This window comes from Rutidosis leptorrhynchoides, chromosome 2 (assembly GCF_046630445.1).
Source record: "Rutidosis leptorrhynchoides isolate AG116_Rl617_1_P2 chromosome 2, CSIRO_AGI_Rlap_v1, whole genome shotgun sequence".
In the NCBI taxonomy this organism is placed as follows: Eukaryota; Viridiplantae; Streptophyta; class Magnoliopsida; order Asterales; family Asteraceae; genus Rutidosis; species Rutidosis leptorrhynchoides.
Genome location: NC_092334.1, coordinates 681228951 through 681253460, shown reverse-complemented (window position 1 = coordinate 681253460; position 24510 = coordinate 681228951). Strand labels below are relative to the sequence as shown.

At 35.1% G+C, this 24510-nt stretch overlaps 1 protein-coding gene across 1 annotated transcript; it reads left to right on the top strand.

Moving 5' to 3' along the window:
- Nucleotides 1-22563: 22563 nt before the first annotated feature.
- LOC139893988 (F-box protein SKIP2-like) lies at nt 22564-24273 on the top strand. Its single transcript, XM_071877190.1, has one exon. The coding sequence runs from the start codon at nt 22634-22636 to the stop codon at nt 24089-24091; it is 1458 nt and encodes a 485-aa protein (XP_071733291.1). The 5' UTR covers nt 22564-22633; the 3' UTR covers nt 24092-24273.
- The last annotated feature ends 237 nt before the right edge of the window (nt 24274-24510 follow it).

Sequence of the window (24510 nt, the reverse complement as noted above, 5' to 3'; positions counted from 1 at the left end):
GGAAAAATTCTTGAGCAAATACTTTCCTGCATCCAAAGCTACTCGACTTCAACAGGAAATTTTTCAATTTCGTCAAAAGCCTAACGAGACTCTTTATGATGCTTGGAATCGCTTCAGCCGATTGTTGCGATCTTGTCCTCAACACGGGTTAGATACTTTTGCTAAGGTACAAACCTTTTATAAGGGATGTACCATCAATACTCGTAACACTATTGATCAAGCAGCAGGAGGTAGTCTCATGAACAAAACCGAAGAGGAGGCGTATGAGATAATTGAGAAGCAAGCTGAGTACTCTCATGAGTGTCATGAGGATAATGATTTGGGTTGTTCTTCTTCTTCAGTCGCAGTCGCCGTTGCTTAGATGATTTTGCTTCTATTAATGCTAAGGTAGACAAGTTTGGAAGATACTTAGAAAAGGTGGACAAAGACATCCACGGGATGATGGTTGGTTGTAAATTCTATGGTGGTTTTCATTTGGGTGAAGATTATGATGCGGGATTGACTATGAATCGGAAAGAAGAGATTGCTTTTATTAGTCAACAGAACAACAATCAGTTTCAAGGACGGGCCCAGTTTAACAGAAATTTCAATAATCCTTATAATCCTCAAGGTAATCAGGGTTCGAGGTTCAAGCCGGGATCTAGTGGAGGATTTCACCAGCAAGCTCCCGGGTACTTTCAAAAGCCCCAAGCTGAAGAGAAAAAGTCTAATCTTGAAGCTATGATAGAAAAGCTTGTGGTATCTCAAACTCAGCTTGTTACTACTGTTAATCAAACCAATGAGAATAATGATCAAATGTTTAGAAATCAACAAGCCGCTATTCAAAATTTAGAGAAACATATTCGTCAGCTTGCTAATCAGAGGAATGAGAGGAAAACGGGGGAGTTACCGAGTGACACAGATACTAACCCGAAGAATGGGCACATAAATGCTATCACCACCTGAAGTGGTTTAGCATATGATCCACCTAGGAAGCCCGATGATTATGATTTGCAGGTTCTGTTACTTAAGGATAGTGAGCCGGTTGTTGTTAGTGAACCGGAGGGGGGAAAGGAGCCGGAACAGGTGATTGAGAAAGTTGTAAGGGTACCGGAAACTATTACTGCTAAACCGGTAGTTAAAGAGTATCAACCACCGCTCTCATTTCCGAGGAAACAGAGATTAGAGAAGCTGGAGGCTGAAAAGTCCAAGTTCATGGACTTAATTAAAAAAGTTAACATAAATATGCATTTTATTGATGTTATTGCAGGTATGCCTAAGTATGTAAGGTTTCTTAAGGATTTGCTAACTAACAGGAAGAAGCTGGAGAATGTGTCTTCAGTAAAGTTGAATGCCGCATGCACAACGGTAGTTGCAAACAAGCTTTCCGAGAAGCTTGAGGATCCTGGAAGTTTCACCATACCTTATTTACTTGGTAACTTAGATTGTATGAGGGCATTGGCGGATTTGGGTGCTAGCATAAATTTAATGCCTTATTCGATTTATCCTAAGCTTTATTCGATTTATCTTAAGCTAGACCCCGGGGAGTTAAAACCCACTCATATGGCTATTCAGCTAGCTGACCGCTCTATTAAATTCCCTCTTGGAATCATAGAGAATATACTAGTTAAGACCGGGTCATTGATTTTCCCGGGTGATTTCATGGTATTGGATATGGAAATGGATGAACGTATTCCACTTATTTTGGGTCGGCCATTTTTGAATACTGCTAGATGTATGATCGATGTTTATGGCCAATAGTTGACCCTTAGGATAGATGACTTGAGTGCAACATTCTCAATCGACCATGCATTAAAATACCCTTCTTATACCGATGATACTTGTTATTTTCTTAACACTGTGGTTGTCCAGTCTGAGTTTTTGCAGGAATTCCTAGAGTTACAGGGTTCAGGAGAATGTTCTTTGGTTGAAATTGATGAGGAGTTGCAGGTTGAAGAGGTGGAGGTTGAAGAGGTAGATATTTTGACCGCTTTGATGGAAAACGACTATGAGCCGACTGAGGATGAGTTCAAAGAACTCAATCGTGATGCTGATTACCTGAGCAAGTCTTCAATTGAAGAACCTCCCGAGTTAGAATTGAAGCCACTTCCAGATCATTTGGAATACACTTATTTGTAGGAGGAATCTAAGATCCCGGTAATTATTTCTTCTTCTCTTACTATAGGTCAGAAATCTGAGCTTGTAACCATGCTAAAGGCCCATAAACCGACCATTGCAGGAAAGATTCACGACATCAAGGGTATTAGTCCCTCTTATTGCACCCACAAAATCCTAATGGAGGATAACTCCAAACCCATGGTGCAACGCCAAAGGAGGTTGAACCCTCACATGCAAGATGTCGTGAAGAAAGAGATCATTAAGCTTCTTGATGCAGGTCTTATTTACCCAATTTCTGACAGTCCGTGGATAAGTCTGGTACACTGTGTACCTAAGAAAGGTGGTATGACTGTTACCACCAATGATAAAAATGAGTTAATTTCCACTCGAACTGTCACGGGGTGGCGTGTTTGTATTGACTACCGAAAGTTGAACGATGCCACACGAAAACACCATTTTCCGTTACCTTTCATGGACCAAATGCTATAGAGGTTAGCAGGAAACAGCCTTTACTGTTTTCTTGATGGTTTTTCGGGCTATTTTCAAATTCCTATCTCGCCCGAGGACCAAGAGAAAACCACTTTCACGTGCCCGTATGGGGCATTCTCATACCGTCGCATGCCCTTTGGCCTTTGTAACACTTTGGCCACTTCAAAGGTACATGATGACCATATTCCATGATATGATAGAAGATTGCATGGAGGTGTTCATGGATGACTTTCCGGTCTTCGGTGACACTTTCGATTCATGCCTTCTTAATTTAGAAAGGATGTTGGTACGGTGTGAGAAATTTAATCTTGTGCTCAACTGGGAAAAGTGCCATTTAATGGTACAAGAGGGCATAGTCCTCGGGCACAAGATCTCAAAGAATGGTATTGAGGTGGATCCCACGAAGCTAACTGATATTAAAACCTTCCACCTCCTACCGATGTTAAGGGTGTTCGGAGTTTTCTCAGACATGCCGGTTTTTACCCGCAATTCATTAAGGATTTTTCCAAAATCGCTAACCCGATAAATAAACTCCTCGAGAGGGACACACGTTGGAACTTCTCCGAAGAGTTCCAAAAGGCATTCGAACTTCTTAAGGAGAAACTCAACAATGCACCTATCATAATTGCTCCGAATTGGTCCCGTCCGTTCGAGCTTATGTGTGATGCATCCAATTTTGCTGTCGGCGCTGTTTTGGGCCAAAGGGTCGAGAAACATTTTCGACCCATCTATTATGCGAGCAAGACCTTGGAAGGACCACAATTAAATTATACTACCACTGAAAAGGAGCTCCTTGCGGTGGTCTTTTCATTTGATAAGTTCCGGTCCTACTTAGTCTTGTCTAAATCTACTGTTTTTACGGACCATTCTGCTCTAAGGTACCTCTTCTCGAAACCGGATGCCAAACCTCGATTGCTAAGATGGATCTTGCTTTTGCAAGAATTCGATATCGAGATCCAGGATAAAAAGGGTGCCTAGAATCTTGCGACCGACCACTTGTCTAGACTCGAGAATCCAAATCTCGAAGTCCTTCATGAGTCGAGTATTCATGATGATTTTCCCGATGAGTATCTCATGAAGATGGACAAGGTGGACGAGCCATGGTATGTGGACATTGCTAACTATCTCGTTGGGAAATTCTTGGAAAAAAGGTGGTCACGTCAAAAGAGGAAGAAATTCTTTAGTGACTTAACTTCTATTTCTGGGAGGATCCCTATCTTTTTAGTTGTTGTCCTGATGGGGTTATCCACCGGTGTGTTTCCGGTGAAGAGTGTATGCGAATTTTAACTGAGTGCCATAGTGGGCCTACCGGTGGGCATTTTGGACCCCAAATTATGGGGTATAAGGTCTATGATGCCGGCTTCTTTTGGCCGAAAATCTTCAAAGATGCCCACTTGATTTACAAATCGTGGGATTCTTGTCAGAGGGTCGGTAAAGTCACCAAACGGGATGGCATGCCTCAACAAAGCATCCAAGTATGCGAGGTATTCGATGTTTAGGGAATTGACTTTATGGGGCAATTTTCGAAATCTCATAATTATAGTTACATACTCGTTGCCATTGACTACGTGTCTAAATGGGCCGAAGCGCAAGCTTTACCCAAAAACGATGCGCGAGTTGTGATTTCTTTCCTTCAGCGTTTGTTCTCTCGATTTGAAACTCCTAAAGCTTTAATTAGCGATAGGGGTACTCATTTTTGTAACACCCAAATGGAGAAGGTATTGAAGCGATATGGAGTTCTCCATAAAGTTTCTACCTCATACCATCCCCAAACGAGTGCGCAGGTTGAGAACACAAATCGAGCTCTTAAAGGAATTCTTGAGAAAACTGTGGGTTAGAATCCGAAGGAGTGGGCAATTAAGCTAGATGAAGCTTTGTGGGCGTTTAGAACCGCCTACAAAATGCCGATTGGTACCACTCCTTATCGGTTGGTGTATGGAAAAGTGTGCCATCTCCCGTTGGAAATTGAACATAAGGCGATGTGGGCACTTAAAAAGTGCAATTTGGATATAAAGGAAGCAGGACGCCTATGGGCGGGGCAATTGAATAAGCTTGGTGAATTACGCCTTGATGCATATGAAAATTCGTTGATCTATAAGGAGAAAACCAAGCAATGGCATGATAGAAGGTTAAAGGGTCCGAAGGAGTTTAATGAGGACGATCGAGTGCTCTTGTTTAACTCTAGATTGAAGCTTTTACCGAAAAAACTTAAATCCCGGTGGACGGGACCATTTGAGGTTGTTAAGGTGTACCCATACAGTACAATCGAGTTGAAAAAATGCGAGTGGTGCTACCTTTAAAGTTAACGGACATCGAGTGAAGAAATATTTCGATGGTCCGTTAGAGATTGATGATGAGGTTCACGTTGAAGCCGATCCAAATGTCACTTGAAGTTGGGGACGAGTCGTGTGAACGACTCGTTAAATAAGGTTCACGTTATTGTAGAGTTTGTATTTTATTTGTTACATGTGTATCTTCTTTTTGATCAATCGGGTTGCTCAACGTGATTTATATGGGATTTTATGACTGATAATGTGGTGTTTTAGTGTTTTGATGTTATGTGTAGATTTATTTTGATTCAAAGTAAAAAAAAGGGACATAATTAGCTGAAACGAAATTCGTGCGCCGCGCATCTTGTCTTCCGTCGCGCGAATACAAGAAAAAACAAGTCAGTGTTTTTTTTGAACTGTTGGTCCGCCGCGCATATTTGTTTATTACGCCGCGCAAATTGGTCCGCCGTGCTTATTTGAATCGCGCCGTGCAAGTGTGTTTTAAATCCAAACAACCAATTTTTGAACTTGCTTTGCGCCGCGCATAAGGTCTTTTTCGCCACGCAGGTTGCGCGCCGCGCACATTTGGACACCGCGCCGCGCACATCACTTTTAACGGGATCGGTTGTTTTGAGTTTGATTTTGACCGAATATTTTTAGGTTGACCATATATTGACGGGTTTTACAAAGAAATTAGGGTTATTTTCTTAACAATTTACACCTACTTCCCTCTTTTTCTCTCTTAATTCTCCATCATTCTCAAACCTATCTCACTCAAATCTTCATCTTCCACACTAGTTTGCTCAAGAAACTTCAATTAAAACATGAGTAGGGTATGTGTACACTCCGATTTTGCTATTATTACTTTCAATTCTTCATTATAATTGCTAGATTTGTGAATTGCTAGTATAATATGTTTAGGGGTTGTATGCTTTTCTTAAATTTGTTGACGATAACATGTTTAATTGTTATAATTGCTATGGATAACATGTATTTATGATGATTACATGCTCTCATTACATATTCATGCTTCTAAAGTTTCTTAAATTTTTGAATATTAGTGAAGATACTTGTTATATTGGTGATGTTCATGTTGTTTGAATTGTGTTCATGTTGTTTGAATTGTTAGTTATTTTGGATGATGAATGTCTAAGTATTACCATGATGATAAGTTTTTTTTTTTGTTGCGGATGATATTGAATTAGGTGTTATTTTGATAAGTATGTTAGTGGTGGTTTTGTAGTTTCAAGTGAAAAGTTTGTGATTATGAGTATAATGAGTTAAATTGAATTGATAAAATTTGAATTATGTGTTGAATATAAGTGATGGCCATGTAGTAATTGAGTTAGACTCATGTGTGGTTAAGGTTGCATCGGACTAACATTACCACGTCACGTTTGCTTTTGTGTTGGTGTTGTTTCTTGTTTACAGGGAAATAAAAGAGGACGTGTCACTGACATTGCAAGTACAAGTGCTCAACCGGATCTGAATGATCCACGTTTATGGTTAAACTCTTTAAGGACTCATGAGGAATATGGTGAGGCTTTTGAGTCGGTTGATAAAGCGGAAATGGGTGTCACTTGGTATTTAGATTGGGAACCGTTTATAGCAGCGGGTGAACGTGCTAGGGTTCAAAGGTTATTAAGGGTAACTTATCGAGTCAGGGACCCTGAAAAGAATTATGTTATCAAAGCATGGGAGGAGATGTTCACATTACATGATATAATCTATCCCGACTTGTGTAAAGAATTTTACATCACTTTCAAGTTTAATCCGACTGGTACCCCACTTATCACAGTTTCTTTACTTTTAGATTGGGGGGTTGTTAATCGGAAAATGAGTGCTTTAATGGTAGCAAAATCTTTGGGAATTTACTCAGAATTGAACAATGATGAATTGGAGAAGTATCTTGAGCAAGCTCACACTGAACCAACTAGTTTTAATCATAGTATCGCATGGCGTCAATTTGGTGATTGGCGATTTTTCTTCGGGGCGAAGTAAGAATAGTTATATAAATGCTAAGGACCATCCTCTTTTCCAAAGGTTGATTGGTTGTACATTTAATGCTCGGAAGAACAGTCATGAAAAGATTAATTTTAGAGATGTTTGGTTAATGGACCAACTTGCTGATAAGAATTTTACTGATATTCCTCATGCCGTAGGAGTTTATCTGCAGAAGATATCTAAGGCTGCTCGTAGTAGCAAGATGATATTAGGGGGTCATTATATTACTTTATTTGCTCGAAGCCTTAAGATTGACTTGTCTCATTTGGTTGAATATTCGCACGAGATGCCACCGTTAGACAACACTTTTTGGATTAATATTAAGTTTCTTAGGTATGATGATTCTTGTACGCTTCGACCGTTTGTGGATCCACCTAGCGGAGCAGGTGGTCAGGTTGAAGGTAATGAAGGAGGAGATGTGCCGATGGTTGATGATACACGACCAAGCCGTGGTCGAGGCCGTGGTCGGGGACATGATCTGGCTTCTGATGAGATTAGTGGGCTGGTTGATGGTTTTGGTAATTTGAGGGTTTCTAATGAGCGTAGTTTTGAGGACATCTCCATACAGATGATGGAGATGCAGGTTCATTCGGATGAGCATTTTGATTCTATTATGCAGCTCTTGGGTGAGACGAACCACAGGTTGTTACGATTAGACCTCAGAAAGATCGGACAACAGGCCGAAATTGATTGGCATAGACATCAGTTACAGATCCAACAGCAGTTGTCTTACCAGGTTCCGAGCAACTATGTGGAGACGTCGAGACCGGTTTATCGATAGTAGAACCCCATTGATAATAATCCACCAGTTGTTTATGATCCAGAGCAAGCATTCAGGGAGACTTATGGCGGGGAGTGGGACCCGAATCGAGACCGTTGGCCTTGATGTTGATTGAACATGTGTATTTTTATTTAAGACTATTTCCTTTTGTTGGTTATGTACTCAGATAATTATTCACTCTTGTTATGTACTTTAAACTTACTTAGGGGCAAGGCGTTTAGGCTACCGGGTGATGCCACCTTGTCCCATTTATGTAGTTCTTTTTATCTGTGTTAGGTTGATTGGTGAAACGGTTTTCAAGTCTGGCATTAAGTTCAGCAAAACTGCTTAATTGATGATATTGGTGTGATGATCGGGAATGGACGATGTTCTTATGTTGGCAGTCAGTTCAGCGCCATCTGTCACTGGCATTCCACGATCAGTGGTTAAAACTCGATAAGTTTTTATTTTCTTTCTCTCATTACCCTTTCGATTTTAATCTATTTTTGATCTCAAGTAATGGGGACATTACTTGATCTCAAGTGTGGGGTGGGGATGTAAAATCTCTCGGGTTGATCGTTAATTGAGTCATCATTATGTGAGTTTTGAATTTAAAACAGTCTTGACGTTTCACATGTCTTGGTCATTAAAAAAAATTGAAAAATTAGGGGGGAAAAAAATAGAAAAGTTAGTAGAAAAAGAAAAAAAAAAGAGAAAAACAATCGAAAATTCGGCCAAAACCCTATGCTTTAAGAATGGAAAGTTGTTACCTACGAGTTGACGGGTACAAAATGTACAAAATGTCGTTTCCTGTGTTCTTTCCGCTCTAGGCCGAAGCCGGGTCTAGTTGGCTCAGAAATTACGCTTGTTCCGTGTCGTTTCCCTAAAACCAAGGGGAACTGTGGGTGACACTTTCCATACCCTAGGATGTATCGTTTCCATCATATATAGGAAGTAAAGTCTTCCGAGTGTACGTCCTACTTGGTATAGCAGACTTCCTAAACTATACCATTTCATACTAATATAATTTCACGATATAAGATACTGTGGGAAGAGGAAGTCTTGAACTTCCAAACACGTTCATTACCATTGAACATGAAATCCTACGAATTCTTCAAGAATTCAATCGTAGGTCACCTGTACAAAAGCGGGTGTCAACCGTAAGAGCGGTGATTGGATCGCATGGTCAAAACCGGGCCATGCGCTAGATCGACAAATTTAATTAGGGCGATCCTCATTGTTTCTCCTAACAAGGACAATGTTGCGTTCGACCACTTAATATGACCACACAGGATGTATCCATTCCATCCTTAAGGAAGTCAAGTCTTCCGAACGATACACTTGCTGATTCATTAAGAAGTTGTAGTCCAGACCAGTTGTAAGGTGACGAAAAATCTTGAAAAGTCATTGCTAAAATCGACTGAAAATCTACATGGCCTCAACATCAAACAGGGAAACTGGTAATCAAAGCTTATCTCAATGAGGGAGATTTGCTAGCCAATTGGGAAGCGCACCATGATACACAAAATATCAGTGATTGATCAGATTCCCAGTGGATAACCTCCGGAAAGGTAAGATATCAGCTTTTAAGCCTGATGAACCTCAATCTTTATGATTGACTTAACGGATTAGACGGTCACCTCATGACTATCGATGATATCTGGACGTAATGTGTATCCTCCTAAGCACATTATTTTCTTGCCGACATCTCGCGATGTTAGGTACTGTGGGAGGCATTGGCTTAACCAATCGAGGGGTAGCCCGTATGATTCGTTGGTTCGTTTGCTCGGTTCATGGCTTCCACTTGTATCCCGATTCATATTGAAGAAGACATTTTAAGGTTCGAGATTCTTTTACACTTATTTGGGTTGTATATTTTGAGTATTTCGTTTGAGTTATTATGTTATGCCGAATACATGTTTGGGAAGTTTGATGTTTGGGGATCACAAGTGGAAGTTATAGGGTTGTTATTTTCCTCCAAAATCGTACCCACGCTAGTTGTTTGATTTGGTTCATGATCGACTGTTTCTTCATATTATTTTTTTCGAAGACTTATTTATATAGTAGTAGATATTTTTGAGTCGCTGTTGCTTGAGGACAAGCAAGACTCTAGTGTGGGGTGATTTGATATTGCATAATTCAACTATGTTTATCTTAGCAATATCCGTCATATTTTGGTCATTTGGATACGATTTGGAAGTTATTTGATATGATTCTTAGCAAGTTGAAGATTTGGAGCTCACTGGTTATTTATCGCGAAAATCATGTTATATTGGTGTATTTGTAGAGCTCGTATGTTGTCGTGAGTAAAAAGTTGGTTATCGGGGTGTTTCGTGGTTTAAAAGTGTTAGAAAAGTCAAGAAAATGAGTTTTGGATGGTGTATGGCGCGCCCTTTAAGTGTATAGGCACGCATCTATGAAGAAAATCGAAACAACAATCATACGCAATAGATGCGCGGCGCACAAGTACTATTTTTGGAGCGCATGTGTAATCGTGATGGTGCGTGGCGCGTCACATTTTGTGCGCGGCTCGCAAGTGTAATTTTGGTCATGCGCGGCTCACCATATTTTTGCGCGGCGCGCTTGTTTGCGGTGCAAGGGTTTTTAGCAGTTTTAATATTTTTAACTTACCCTAATTGCTCATAACTTACATTGGCTATTTTTGGGAGCACAAGAGGCGATTTTGGGAGCAACCAGGAGAATTTCTTCATCTTCCAATTTAACAACCCGTCCTAATCCTCCCGGACGAAGTCTTCAACAGTTGGTCCCATTGCGATGATCGACTCCAAGAAATATCCTTAATTTGAGCTAATGCACAGCGGAGGACTTAATTCGTACCTGAGAATAACATGCTTTAAAATGTCAACATAAAGTTGGTGAGATATATAGGTTTGATGCTAGCAGCATTATAACAATGGACCATAAGATTTAAAGTTTATACATAATACACTCCTCGTGTATAGAAAAGATGTTGAGCACTTGGTATCCATACTTAACATTTAAATCACAGCAGCATACTCTTAAATAAACCCTACACCGTACCAAGTGTAGTAACGAAACGAAGTACTGTGCAACCGTTAAATGCTGGTCGTCCAGCCCGGTTGGGGTTGTCAGGCCCGATAGATCTATCAACAGGATTCGCGTTTACGCTCCTCACGTAAATATTAGCTACCAAGTATAAAGAGATATGCCATGGTACAACTCAACGTAGAATTTATTTTTGATCACTTGTGTCCATAACGTAAATCATTTATAAAAACAGCGCATGTATTCTCAGCCCAAAAATATTTAGAGTTAAAAGGGACTATATACTCACCATACTGTATTTTGTAGTAAAAATACATATTACATCATTGAACATGTGTAGGGTTGGCCTCGGATTCACGAACCTATATTATTTGCATATATGTTAACACTCATATTTGTAATTGAACAAATATGTATCTAAATTTATTAGTTATATGATTTTTATGTTAATAACTTATATGTTCTATGTATTCATTTTATATATTTTAATTAAATAAAATATTAAGTTTGTTAAAACAATATTTTGATAATACTTAAAATAATATTTGAAATAATATAATGATAATGGTAGTCATAAAAATAATAAAAATACTTACATGATAAAATTAATAAGAGTAAATATATTAGTAATACTTTTAAGGCTAATATTAATAATTATAGTTATAATACTTATAATTATGATAATACTAATAATAATACTTATAATACCAATAATAACAATATTAATAATAATCTTCATAATAATAATGATAATAATAATAATTAATAATAATATTAATAACATAAAATAATAATAATAATAATTATGGAGATAAGATAAAAATGTATACCCCTTCCTAAACTTTTTGTAAAAAGAAATGCCCATAGCTGGGCTCGAACTCGCGACCACTTGCACACCCGAACACATCTAGACCGGCTGGGCTACTGCCCATATTCTGATTTGATTTAGAAACATATTTCTTTAACCCGTAAATATTCTGATATATATTCCCTCTTCAGTTTATTGATCGATCCAGGGATCCAATTCTCCATTCAACAATTAATTTATGTTTGCAATATGGTTTGAAATATTACCGCAATTAATCTGAAATATTTATTGGTTCAATTAAAAAAAAAAAATTTAAAAAAAAGAAGTTGCTGTATCGTTCATGAATACTACGATGGGTATTATGAACTCAAAACAGATTTTGATTTTAGAGGCCGTATTATACAAAATTTTCAACATGGAAAAGATCATAAATCGAATCTATAATCTTTCTCAGTCGTTAGTTTAACAGAAAACTCAAACATGAATTCAAATTTCGTGATGAACACGATGGTTGACTTTGAAAACCCAAAACTTTGACCTCAAAATTTTTATTCGATATTAAAAATTAGAATCTAAGATTTTACAGATAGTTTTAAAAAAAAGTTTCTAACAATTCTACATTTTTACATTTTAAAAAGGTAATCAAATTTGAGGATTCTGATGAAAGGTGAAGCGAACAGGGACATTCCTGTTATCCGTTTTTATCTTCTCCTATTAATTCGATTTTTGTATTAGGGATAAATACCAGACGTGATTAAATGATTAAGGAATAACAAGAGTTGTTCCCGATTGTTTTTATAATAGAAGGTGAAGTCAGACAGGAATTTTTGTGAAGGGAAAGAAGACAACTAGAAGAGATAAAAAAAATCACGGGTTTTAACATGTGTTGGACAATTTTGAGTAAATCTAACAATTTGATACAGTAATAACAATTAGGTATAGTTGGAAATGGATTTGAAACAGATAGAATCCTAACCGTATTTATATCTATATATTTATCTATGCTATATACGAATTTATATATATATATATATAAGCTATTATTTATATATCTGTTATATATGTCCGTATATATGTATATTTATCAATATTTGTATATGTAATTATATATATATAACTCTGCATTTTTATGTATATATAATTATATAATTTGTTTATATATTTGTATGTATATATATATGTATATATATCAATTCCTTAATTTTTGAAGCTACTCATTATAAATATATTAACACTAGTATTACCAGTAATAATTTTGATAATAATAATATTTTTGATAAAGATGTTATTATAATAATATTAATAATGACTTTACTAATAATTGTAATTATAATTATAAAAGTAATAATATTAATTATTATTCATATTAACCAATAATATTTAAATTACAACTAAATAATAATTTTAATCATTCTTATAGTAATATTTATATTTAAGGTTTTTATCATAATCTTAAATTTATTAAGAATTTAATATTTTTAACTTAATTAATTAAATTAAATTTTATTAATTCTAAACATTATATATATACTTTTATTTATATATATTTATTTGGTTACATATTTATATCATGCTATTATTAATATTAATATTAATATATTTATTTTTGATAATACTATTAGTATTTATAAACACTGTTCGTGAATCGTAGGAAATAGTTAAAGGGTAATTGATTACATAAATACAGATTTCAAACTTTCCAGACTCAACATTACAGATTTTGCTTATCGTGTCGGAAACATATAAAGATTAGGGTTTAAATTTGGTCGGAAATTTCCGGGTCATTACAGTACCTACCCGTTAAAGGAATTTCGTCCCCGAAATTTGATAGAGGTCGTCATGGGTAACAATAGGAATGTTTTCATGACGAATATAAGGTGATAATGGAGTTTTATCATTATTGAGAGATATAGATAAAACGATTCGATCATGTGAAGTGTACGAGTGAAGCTATCACAAAAGAGTGAAATGAGTAAATATATTCATTTATTTCAACCGATGACGTAGTTATTGTTGATCCGGGATTTAAGGGATTTAAAGAAAATTTTACGTAATAAGATTTGGTTTTTCAGCGATCAGGATCTTTTTTGATTTAATACGGTTATCTGTTTCGATTCCTCTGTCGGATATATCATTATAAATCTACCCCTTCGTTTTCCTTATTTTTCCACAACTCACATCTTCTACTCTTTCTCCTTAATTTCTTCTTTAAGACATTCGTCAATATGTTCCATCCCATTCTTGTCCTTGATATACTCTTAATTTTCACATATGTCATCCTTCTCTTTCATCTACCACCTGAAGAATATATTTACTTCTACTATACTCTTGCGTTGATAGTGTTTCTAGTTCTTCCGTGTCTCTATATTGCTATCGGCATTGATAACACGGTTTGTAGATTCTGGGTGGTTGTCGGGTTTTATATTTTCCCTTATACTTCGATGTCCTTGCTTTTGTTTTATACAATCATTGTCATCCACAATTAATGCTCTTTCCTGTTTGCTGCGATTTTTACTACAATTTTTATTTCGGAGCTTCATTCTTTTTCTTTTCCGCCTTTTCAACTAAGCATCTCTTGTAATGGTCCGAAATTCACAAATATGAATTTTGGAATGAACATTGTTAATGCTCTAAGATAGAAATGGTAATGGAACAAATTTTGATTTATCAAATTACCAGAATATCCTGGAAAAGACCGAATCATCAAGAAATATTTTCTTGATATTTTTAGAGATTAAATAGAATGTAAGAGCCGTGTAACATGGCACATGATGATGGTACTGTGAATCATCACATTCCATTAGAAACTCAACATGTATTACTGTAATATAATGAAGTTGATCAAGTTTCATTATATTATACTAATTCATGCATCAGTTCCCAACACTACTTCAAAACATTCCTATTTCAAACTCGAAGGTTTCAAAGTTTAGAAACTAACACAGTTTCTTTTATGTTGTATCGCAGATAATTCGGAGAAATAAATGATATTAGATAAGACTAGTTGTGAAAATATCTCCAAAAATATTGAGGATATTTATAATGATAGGCACGATGATATCTTAGATTTTCTATCATTGATGGATGACGAGGAGGATTTGTTTGTGAAAGTTTAGAATGAGAAGTAAGGTATTTGCTAATGATTTCAGCAGACACGAATTGTTTGGATTCTTTGAAGTCAAACTTATTCTTTATGATCTGTCCCCGGTTTTCTTCATGGTTTCGCGTAATTCGCTTTTCGGTACTAAATTTTCTGTCGAGTGTTCCTAACCCTCCTTTCTTTATCATAAATTTTTGGCCCTTAAAACCATTTACGACATGCTGCTTCGTCAGCATTCTCAAATTTAACGGATCTGGGTCATCGGTTATTAAATCGAGGTGTTTTCAAGAGAATTGTGTTTTTATATGATTAAACGCTGATGGTAGTATGGTGGAATATAAAAGGTTCTTCGGTAACGACGGCGAACGAACAACGTGTATATATCGAGGTTATAATAAGAGTAGTCTCGAAGTGGAGCTATGACAAAATTGGCTACTTTGAAAAGGAATCGTAAGGTTGTTTTTGCTAATGAATGATAAAGAATTCGACGCGGATACGATTTAGCTATAACTTCGATTTCGAAAGTTTTTCAGGTGCATAACTGTATGCATAAATCTTTCTTCCGTAGACGAGGTGCGGCGAGTTCAACTTTTTGATCGAGGTGTTTTCAAGAATCATAATTGGTTTGAATATGGATTGTAATCGTCGAGGTACAAATGAGGTTTAAGACGAATTCAAGTGGCAAACTTGAAGAATTGTTTAGTTTCATATGTTATAATCAATATTTTAATTCGTTTTAATTGTCCAAAGTTAGCAGTCCAATAGTCCAGTTGTCCAATCGTCCAATATATTCATATATAAATTAATATATAATATTCGAATTAATTAATACGTATCATGACCCGTGTACCGGTCTCAGTGTCGATCACAACTCAAACCATATGTATATTTTGGAATCAACTCCAACCCTGTATAGCCAACTCCCACCTTCACATATAGAGTGTCCATGGTTGTTCCGAAATATATATATAGATGGGTCGATATGATAAGTCGAAACCTTGCATGCGTGTCCCGTTATTTAAAGTGCGTAAAATAAATAAATATATATATCATGACCCATTATACAACGTGTTGTCTCAGAATTAATCCGACGTATTGTTGTACATGTGTCCCGACGGTATGTAAAGTGCAGAATTTAAATAACAATAAATAAAATTGCGAGAATGTAAATTGCGATAAATTAAATGTTAATCAGTTAGCTAGGAGCAGTTAGCTAGGAACAGTTAGCGTGAATTCCTAACAGAATTTCAATTAGTTAATTCATCTGTTTCTATCCAATTTTTATTTTGCCCAATATTTTCTTCATTATGCCACTTGTTGGATTCGGATAGGTAAAAATCCAAATATGAGATTTGAATGAAAATGGTTATTTTTCGGTGAACGGATTCGTATATCGGTAGTTGTAAGTAGGATAGTAAATGACTATTGAATCAGATTCGAAGAATGTACAGTGTAACTTATTAATGTGAAATCTAAATATTCCTCGGGTATGACCTACCCGGTAAAAATTTTCATCATTCATAGTTTGTACGAAGAAAATTTTTAATTACAATCTTTATGAAAATATACTTGCATATATATTTTCTTCGGATGTAATTATGAATTTAATGAGTCAATAGAATATTAAACTCATTTGATTTATCGTTATTACTAGATTACATGATCTCTAAAACATTAGAGATTACATAATCGTTATGTCGAACGAAGATGAATGAGGTAGAACGTTACGTAAAACGAAAATAATCGATGTAGAACGATATGTAGAACGAAGATCATACTCGAAGTACAGATGGGGTTATTGAGGCGTGTGACGTTGATATCCGAAGTACAGATTGTGATGTTGAGGTTTATGTCGCGATTGTGATTGGGGTGATAAGGGTATTGTCGGCGTTGATGATGATGGTGCTGATTATGCTGCTGATGTTGATGTTACTGGTGGTACTGGTTATGCTGCCGGTGCTGCTGCTGGTGTTTGTAACCTTCGCACAATGTTCTCCAAAACCGTCACGCGAGCGCGAAGTTCGTTAGCTTCTGCTAGTACATCGGAATGTTTGACGGTTGAAGCGAGCGGATGAGTAGGATTCGAAATATGGGATAGTATATAATCGTGACGAGATACTCTAGAAATGAGAGAAAAATGGTGTTTCGAATAGGTTCGCCGGTAAGTGCTTCAGGTTCATTGCTAAAAGGGCAATTTGGTGGATGAAAAGGATCTTCGATGTGAAATGATTTTCGAATATAGGATGATATTCTAACTTCATAGAATATCTATATATAATACTAAAGATTTCGTATACTACAGAGGATTTTATGGCATATGTCAGGCAAGGCTACGGATGTGCTAGGATATGAGTTTTGTCTATACACTATCGATGCACTAAATGCAGTAAGACGTGTCTAGACTTATGAATGATAAGCAGGCAATTCCCTAAGGATGGTAAGCAGATGGTTTTCGACTAGAAATGATAAGCAAAACTTTTTGACATGTAGACACGGTCAAAGTCCAGACTCACTAATGCTCATAACTTACATTGGCTATTTTTGGGAGCACAAGAGGCGATTTTGGGAGCAACCAGGAGAATTCCTTCATCTTCCAATTTAACAACCCGTCCTAATCCTCCCGGACGAAGTCTTCAACAGTTGGTCCCATTGCGATGATCGACTCCAAGTAATATCCTTAATTTGAGCTAATGCACAGCGGAGGACTTAATTCGTACCTGAGAATAACATGCTTTAAAACGTCAACATAAAGTTGGTGAGATATATAGGTTTGATGCTAGCAGCATTATAACAATGGACCATAAGATTTAAAGTTTATACATAATACACTCCTCGTGTATAGAAAAGACGTTGAGCACTTGGTATCCATACTTAACATTTAAATCACAGCAGCATACTCTTAAATAAACCCTACACCGTACCAAGTGTAGTAACGAAACGAAGTACTGTGCAACCGTTAAATGCTGGTCGTCCAGCCCGGTTGGGGTTGTCAGGCCCGATAGATCTATCAACAGGATTCGCGTTTACGCTTCTCACGTAAATATTAGCTACCAAGTATAAAGAGATATGCCATGGTACAACTCAACGTAGAATTTATTTTTGATCACTTGTGTCCATAACGTAAATCATTTATAAAAACAGCGCATGTATTCTCAGCCCAAAAATATTTAGAGTTAAAAGGGACTATATACTCACCATACTGTATTTTGTAGTAAAAATACATATTACATCATTGAACATGTGTAGGGTTGGCCTCGGATTCACGAACCTATATTATTTGCATATATGTTAACACTCATATTTGTAATTGAACAAATATGTATCTAAATTTATTAGTTATATGATTTTTATGTTAATAACTTATATGTTCTATGTATTCATTTTATATATTTTAATTAAATAAAATATTAAGTTTGTTAAAACAATATTTTGATAATACTTAAAATAATATTTGAAATAATATAATGATAATGGTAGTCATAAAAATAATAAAAATACTTACATGATAAAATTAATAAGAGTAAATATATTAGTAATACTTTTAAGGCTAATATTAATAATTATAGTTATAATACTTATAATTATGATAATACTAATAATAATACTTATAATACCAATAATAACAATATTAATAATAATCTTCATAATAATAATGATAATAATAATAATTAATAATAATATTAATAACATAAAATAATAATAATAATAATAATTATGGAGATAAGATAAAAATGTATACCCCTTCCTAAACTTTTTGTAAAAAGAAATGCCCATAGCTGGGCTCGAACTCGCGACCACTTGCACACCCGAACACATCTAGATCGGCTGGGCTACTGCCCATATTCTGATTTGATTTAGAAACATATTTCTTTAACCCGTAAATATTCTGATATATATTCCCTCTTCAGTTTATTGATCGATCCAGGGATCCAATTCTCCATTCAACAATTAATTTATGTTTGCAATATGGTTTGAAATATTACCGCAATTAATCTGAAATATTTATTGGTTCAATTAAAAAAAAAAATTTTAAAAAAAAGAAGTTGCTGTATCGTTCATGAATACTACGATGGGTATTATGAACTCAAAACAGATTTTGATTTTAGAGGCCGTATTATACAAAATTTTCAACATGGAAAAGATCATAAATCGAATCTATAATCTTTCTCAGTCGTTAGTTTAACAGAAAACTCAAACATGAATTCAAATTTCGTGATGAACACGATGGTTGACTTTGAAAACCCAAAACTTTGACCTCAAAATTTTTATTCGATATTAAAAATTAGAATCTAAGATTTTACAGATAGTTTTAAAAAAAAGTTTCTAACAACTCTACATTTTTACATTTTAAAAAGGTAATCAAATTTGAGGATTCTGATGAAAGGTGAAGCGAACAGGGACATTCCTGTTATTCGTTTTTATCTTCTCCTATTAATTCGATTTTTGTATTAGGGATAAATACCAGACGTGATTAAATGATTAAGGAATAACAAGAGTTGTTCCCGATTGTTTTTATAATAGAAGGTGAAGTCAGACAGGAATTTTTGTGAAGGGAAAGAAGACAACTAGAAGAGATAAAAAAAATCACGGGTTTTAACATGTGTTGGACAATTTTGAGTAAATCTAACAATTTGATACAGTAATAACAATTAGGTATAGTTGGAAAGGGATTTGAAACAGATAGAATCCTAACCGTATTTATATCTATATATTTATCTATGCTATATACGAATTTATATATATATATATATAAGCTATTATTTATATATCTGTTATATATGTCTGTATATATGTATATTTATCAATATTTGTATATGTAATTATATATATATAACTCTGCATTTTTATGTATATATAATTATATAATTTGTTTATATATTTGTATATATATATATATGTATATATATCAATTCCTTAATTTTTGAAGCTACTCATTATAAATATATTAACACTAGTATTACCAGTAATAATTTTGATAATAATAATATTTTTGATAAAGATGTTATTATAATAATATTAATAATGACTTTACTAATAATTGTAATTATAATTATAAAAGTAATAATATTAATTATTATTCATATTAACCAATAATATTTAAATTACAACTAAATAATAATTTTAATCATTCTTATAGTAATATTTATATTTAAGGTTTTTATCATAATCTTAAATTTATTAAGAATTTAATATTTTATATTTTTAACTTAATTAATTAAATTAAATTTTATTAATTCTAAACATTATATATATACTTTTATTTATATATATTTATTTGGTTACATATTTATATCATGCTATTATTAATATTAATATTAATATATTTATTTTTGATAATACTATTAGTATTTATAAACACTGTTCGTGAATCGCAGGAAATAGTTAAAGGGTAATTGATTACATAAATACAGATTTCAAACTTTCCAGACTCAACATTACAGATTTTGCTTATCGTGTCAGAAACATATAAAGATTAGGGTTTAAATTTGGTCGGAAATTACCGGGTCATTACATCCAATCACTCGAATAATTCCAGAATCAACCTTCAATCTGTTCATCATTCACAATTGCTTATTTATTTAGATTGATTTCTTTGTCAACAACAATGAATTCTTCCCTTTATTTATATGTGATTATGTTTACAGCCATGATTGTTGGCTAAGTTCTTTAATGTTTGTCTAGATTGAATATTCGTATGTGTTTGGATGATACTTTAACGTTTAATTTGATTAATACATGATAATTTATGAGTTTTGATTAGGAACCATTCTTATGGGATTTGATTATTGTTACTAGGCTTGATTAGTGATCTTGTTTGCACAAAGGGAACCCTATTTTAATTTAGTGAACTAATTTTTAATTGATTTGTCTTAACCAATTGGGTGCTTACTGGACCAAGGGGGTAAACCGGGTAACATAGATTGAACAAAATATGGGTGAATTGTGTGGAGCGAACGTGTAACCAATTGAATCTTAATCTTATAATTAGTTAATTACTAAGTCACAAACGAAAGAGGTCTTTGGTGAAAGGGAACCCTAAGCCAATAAATCCTAGTTTGACGTGTTTGTTAAAAGATAACTCCGGGTAAACCGACTCTATAATTGCATATATTGATAAATAAAACTATTGGCTTAATAACAAATCATCCGACACTGCGAATAGGAGATCTAGGCGAACATTCTTTTATCCATTGAATTCAAACTATCTTTATTTTCCGTTGAGTCTGCAATTTGATTTATTTAAACTTAAAAACCCAAAAATATTGTTTTTACTTTTGATCTACTTTGATTTGGTTAATTGTTAAATAGCCACAAAACCAATTATCTCGTACTTTCAATTTTAATAGATTAACTTAGTTTATTTCCATTAGTTAAAATCTTAATTTTCACATGAGAACTGTCCTTGGAACAATTTCGGATTTACCAATTTTATACTATTGCACGATCGGGTACACTGCCCGTTAGTGTGTAGTAATCTTTTGAACCGGTATTTTCCTTATATAAATTATAGACGCGATTTTACACATCAAGTGTTCTGTGTTTAATAGAGGCAGAATATCTCCTGTTTGGCGAGTGTTAACAAACCTTCAAGCAACGGATGAACTCTTTGAAATCCTTAGTCCTCAAAGTTGGAAATGAAACATCGGTAAAGACATGTTTGTTATAAATGAAATTGGAGAATTGAGGTGGGATATTGGGATTATGCACCCTTTAAATCAATATGTGGACCACCAATTTCAAATGTTAAGGGTTCTGCTTAGTCATGCTTCGATTGATGTGAACAAAGATGACGAGATACAGTGGACACACTCTTTAGAAAAGCTATATACGGTTGTGGAGAGTATTCGGGTTATGGTAGCTTCTAACCTTGATTTTGAGTTCGATTTGTTAAAAGTTGTGTGGAATAAATTGGTACCTTCCAAGATTTCTACTTTTCATGGTTAGCTATCCTAGGAGGGATACCAGTAAAGGAAAGTTTTGATCTATCGTCATTGTTTGAATAACGATTCGGACGACGAATGTGCTTGGTGTTTGGATTACATTGAGTCGACCTCTTTTTGCATTGTTCATGGTCTCATGAGGTATGGCTGGCCTTGCTTAAATGGTGGAATCTTTGTTGGGTTGTCCCTTCGATTATTTTAGAATTTTCAGTCGATTGGAGTAATGGATTAGGCATCAAGGCGGAAATGGCTTGAAAATTAATTGGCCCGGCTTCTTTGTGTGCTTTTTGGTTGACGAGAAATGAGGTGGTTTTTAATGGGATTTACGCGTGTTCGGCCATCATTGTATCAAGAATCAAGATAAAAGTGTTTCAATGGTTAGTGATCGCAAAGTTGTGCGAAAGTTACCAATTATATGTATGGTTGGATCATCCTTCGGTTCTTATATAATTGTCGTTTCATGATACGCTATTTGCCTATTATGTCTTTATTGTTGTAAACTTGTAATGGCTATTTGCCTTTTATGTTTTGGCTAGTTCAAGTGGGCAAGAAATTAGTGTGTAAGCCCTACTTGACTTTTCATGTATCCAGCAAGATTTTTTCACTGTTTCCTGAAAATATCTTTTATTTATATTATTCAAGTTTTTTGCAAAAAAAAAAAAAAAAAAAAAGAGGTTAGAAACACCATTAATCTTGGTCATCAATTCAATTGCTATTTATTCATGTAACATGACTAGTCATGTACGGAGTATAACATGAGAGAATCCTCATCAAAATATTACGGAGTACAACGCTGACACATTTTAAATTGAAATGCGGTACTTTCAAATGCTGATACATTTATTTTTAAACATATATTATCATTAATTAATTTATTATAAATGTAATAATAAAAGTAAAACACTTGTCAAATCTTGTCCAAAAGTTTATCACAAAAACTTATTTTATCACGACAAAACGTGACCATTATAACTTTTGCTACCTATAATTCAAAATACTTTTCTAATCTCCGTATTTTAATCAAACTTTTCATTTTCATGTTTCATTCCACTAAATATACAATTCAATTTAAAGGCCAACCAGTCATTTATTTCCTTCATCTTTCTCCGGCAACCGGAGTATATCCCTCCGCCGTGGATGATCCAACAACCGTCATCCACCGCCGGAGTCCTGATGGCCGATATATCCGATCTACCAGATGCTTGTCTAGCTTACGTGTTCAAATTCCTGGGCCCCACCGATCGTAAACAATGTTCACTCGTTTCTCATCGATGGCTCGAAATCGAAGGACAAAATCGTCACAGGCTCTCCCTCAACGCTCAATCTAATCTCATCACATTCGTTCCATCGATGTTTACTCGATTTGATGCCGTTACAAAACTCTCTCTTAAATGTGATCGCAGATCGCTGAGCATCAACGACGAATCGTTCGTTTCGATATCCATTCGTTGTGTAAATCTCGTACGTTTAAAACTCCGTTCGTGTCGAGAAATAACGGTTTTAGGTATGGAGTGTTTCGCAAGTAATTGTAGCAAGTTGAAGAAAATTTCAATCGGATCATGCAGTTTTGGCGGGAATGGGATAAATGCGGTTGTTCAAAATTGTCGTTTTCTCGAAGAGTTATCGATCAAACGATTACGTGGCGATTCAACGGAGATGGTTAGAAGCGGTGTAGTGTGCTCGTCTCTTAAGATGATTAGTTTGAAGGAAATGTGTAACGGGCAATGTTTTGGACCGCTTATAAGTGGTTCGAAGAATTTGAAATCGTTTAGGGTTTCTAGATGTTCGGGCGATTGGGATCGGATTTTGGAAATTGTTGCGAATAATGCGAAAGGATTGGTTGAAATGCATCTTGAGAGGTTGCAAGTGAGCGATTTTGGACTAGAATTGGTTTCTGGTTGTCGAAATTTGGAAGTACTTCATTTATTAAAAACTCCTGATTGTTCGAATTTAGGGTTAGTGTCTATTGCCGAGAGATGTAGTCTTTTGAGGAAGGTTCATATAGACGGATGGAGAACGAATAGGATTGATGATTTGGGATTGATTAGCGTGGCGAAATATTGCCCTAATCTTCAAGAACTTGTTCTTATTAGTGTAAGTATTACGTGTGCTAGTTTAGAACGATTAGGTACAAATTGTCGAAAGTTAGAGAGATTGGCGTTATGTGGGATCGAAATGATTGGAGACGTTGAGATTTCGTGTATAGCTGCTAAATTTTCGGCTTTAAGAAAATTATGTATCAAGAGTTGTCCTGTATCTGATCATGGAATCATGGTATTAGCGGTTGGGTGTCCGAATTTGGTTAAAGTAAAAGTGAGGAAATGTAAGGGAGTGAGTAGCGATGGTGTGGGTTTGTTGCAAGCGAGTAGGGAATCGTTGATTGTTAGTTTGGATGCTATAGTGATTGAAAATGGGTATCAAAACGGGAGTGGTTGTAATGATATTGTGGAGACTAATGACAACGTTGGAGAGGTTGCTAATGCGGGTGGTACTAGTAGGCAGTCAATGTTGTTGAAGGCCAGGTTAGGGCTTGTTTCGGGGAGATGTTTGTTCAGAAGGTGGTTGAGTTTCAATAGTGGTTCGCGCAATCGTTAGGAGGATGGTTATATGACGATGGAAAATAGTGTGTATTTGTTTGTATGTTGTATTGTGTGATTGAGGGTATATATAGTTTAATTGTTGGCAGTTGAATTGGGGAACCTGTTATTTTTTATTCTATTGGTTTTGTGTATGTATAGCTTCATATATGCAACAAAATGATGCAAATGGTTTGGTTTGATTCGATTTAGTTAAAGCAATGAGTCGATCATTATCGACACTTTGTAAATCCAAAAACGTTGAATCAAATCGTCAATTCACCCAACCAAAGTTCACGCTCAAAAGCATATTTGTTCTATAAATGAACCATTAAGGACATTTGCCCCAAAGTTGGCTACTAACTATCATGCCAAAAGCTCTAACAAGATTGAATTTAATAAAGACTTTTGAAAATTAAAGAAACAAAGAAGTCATGT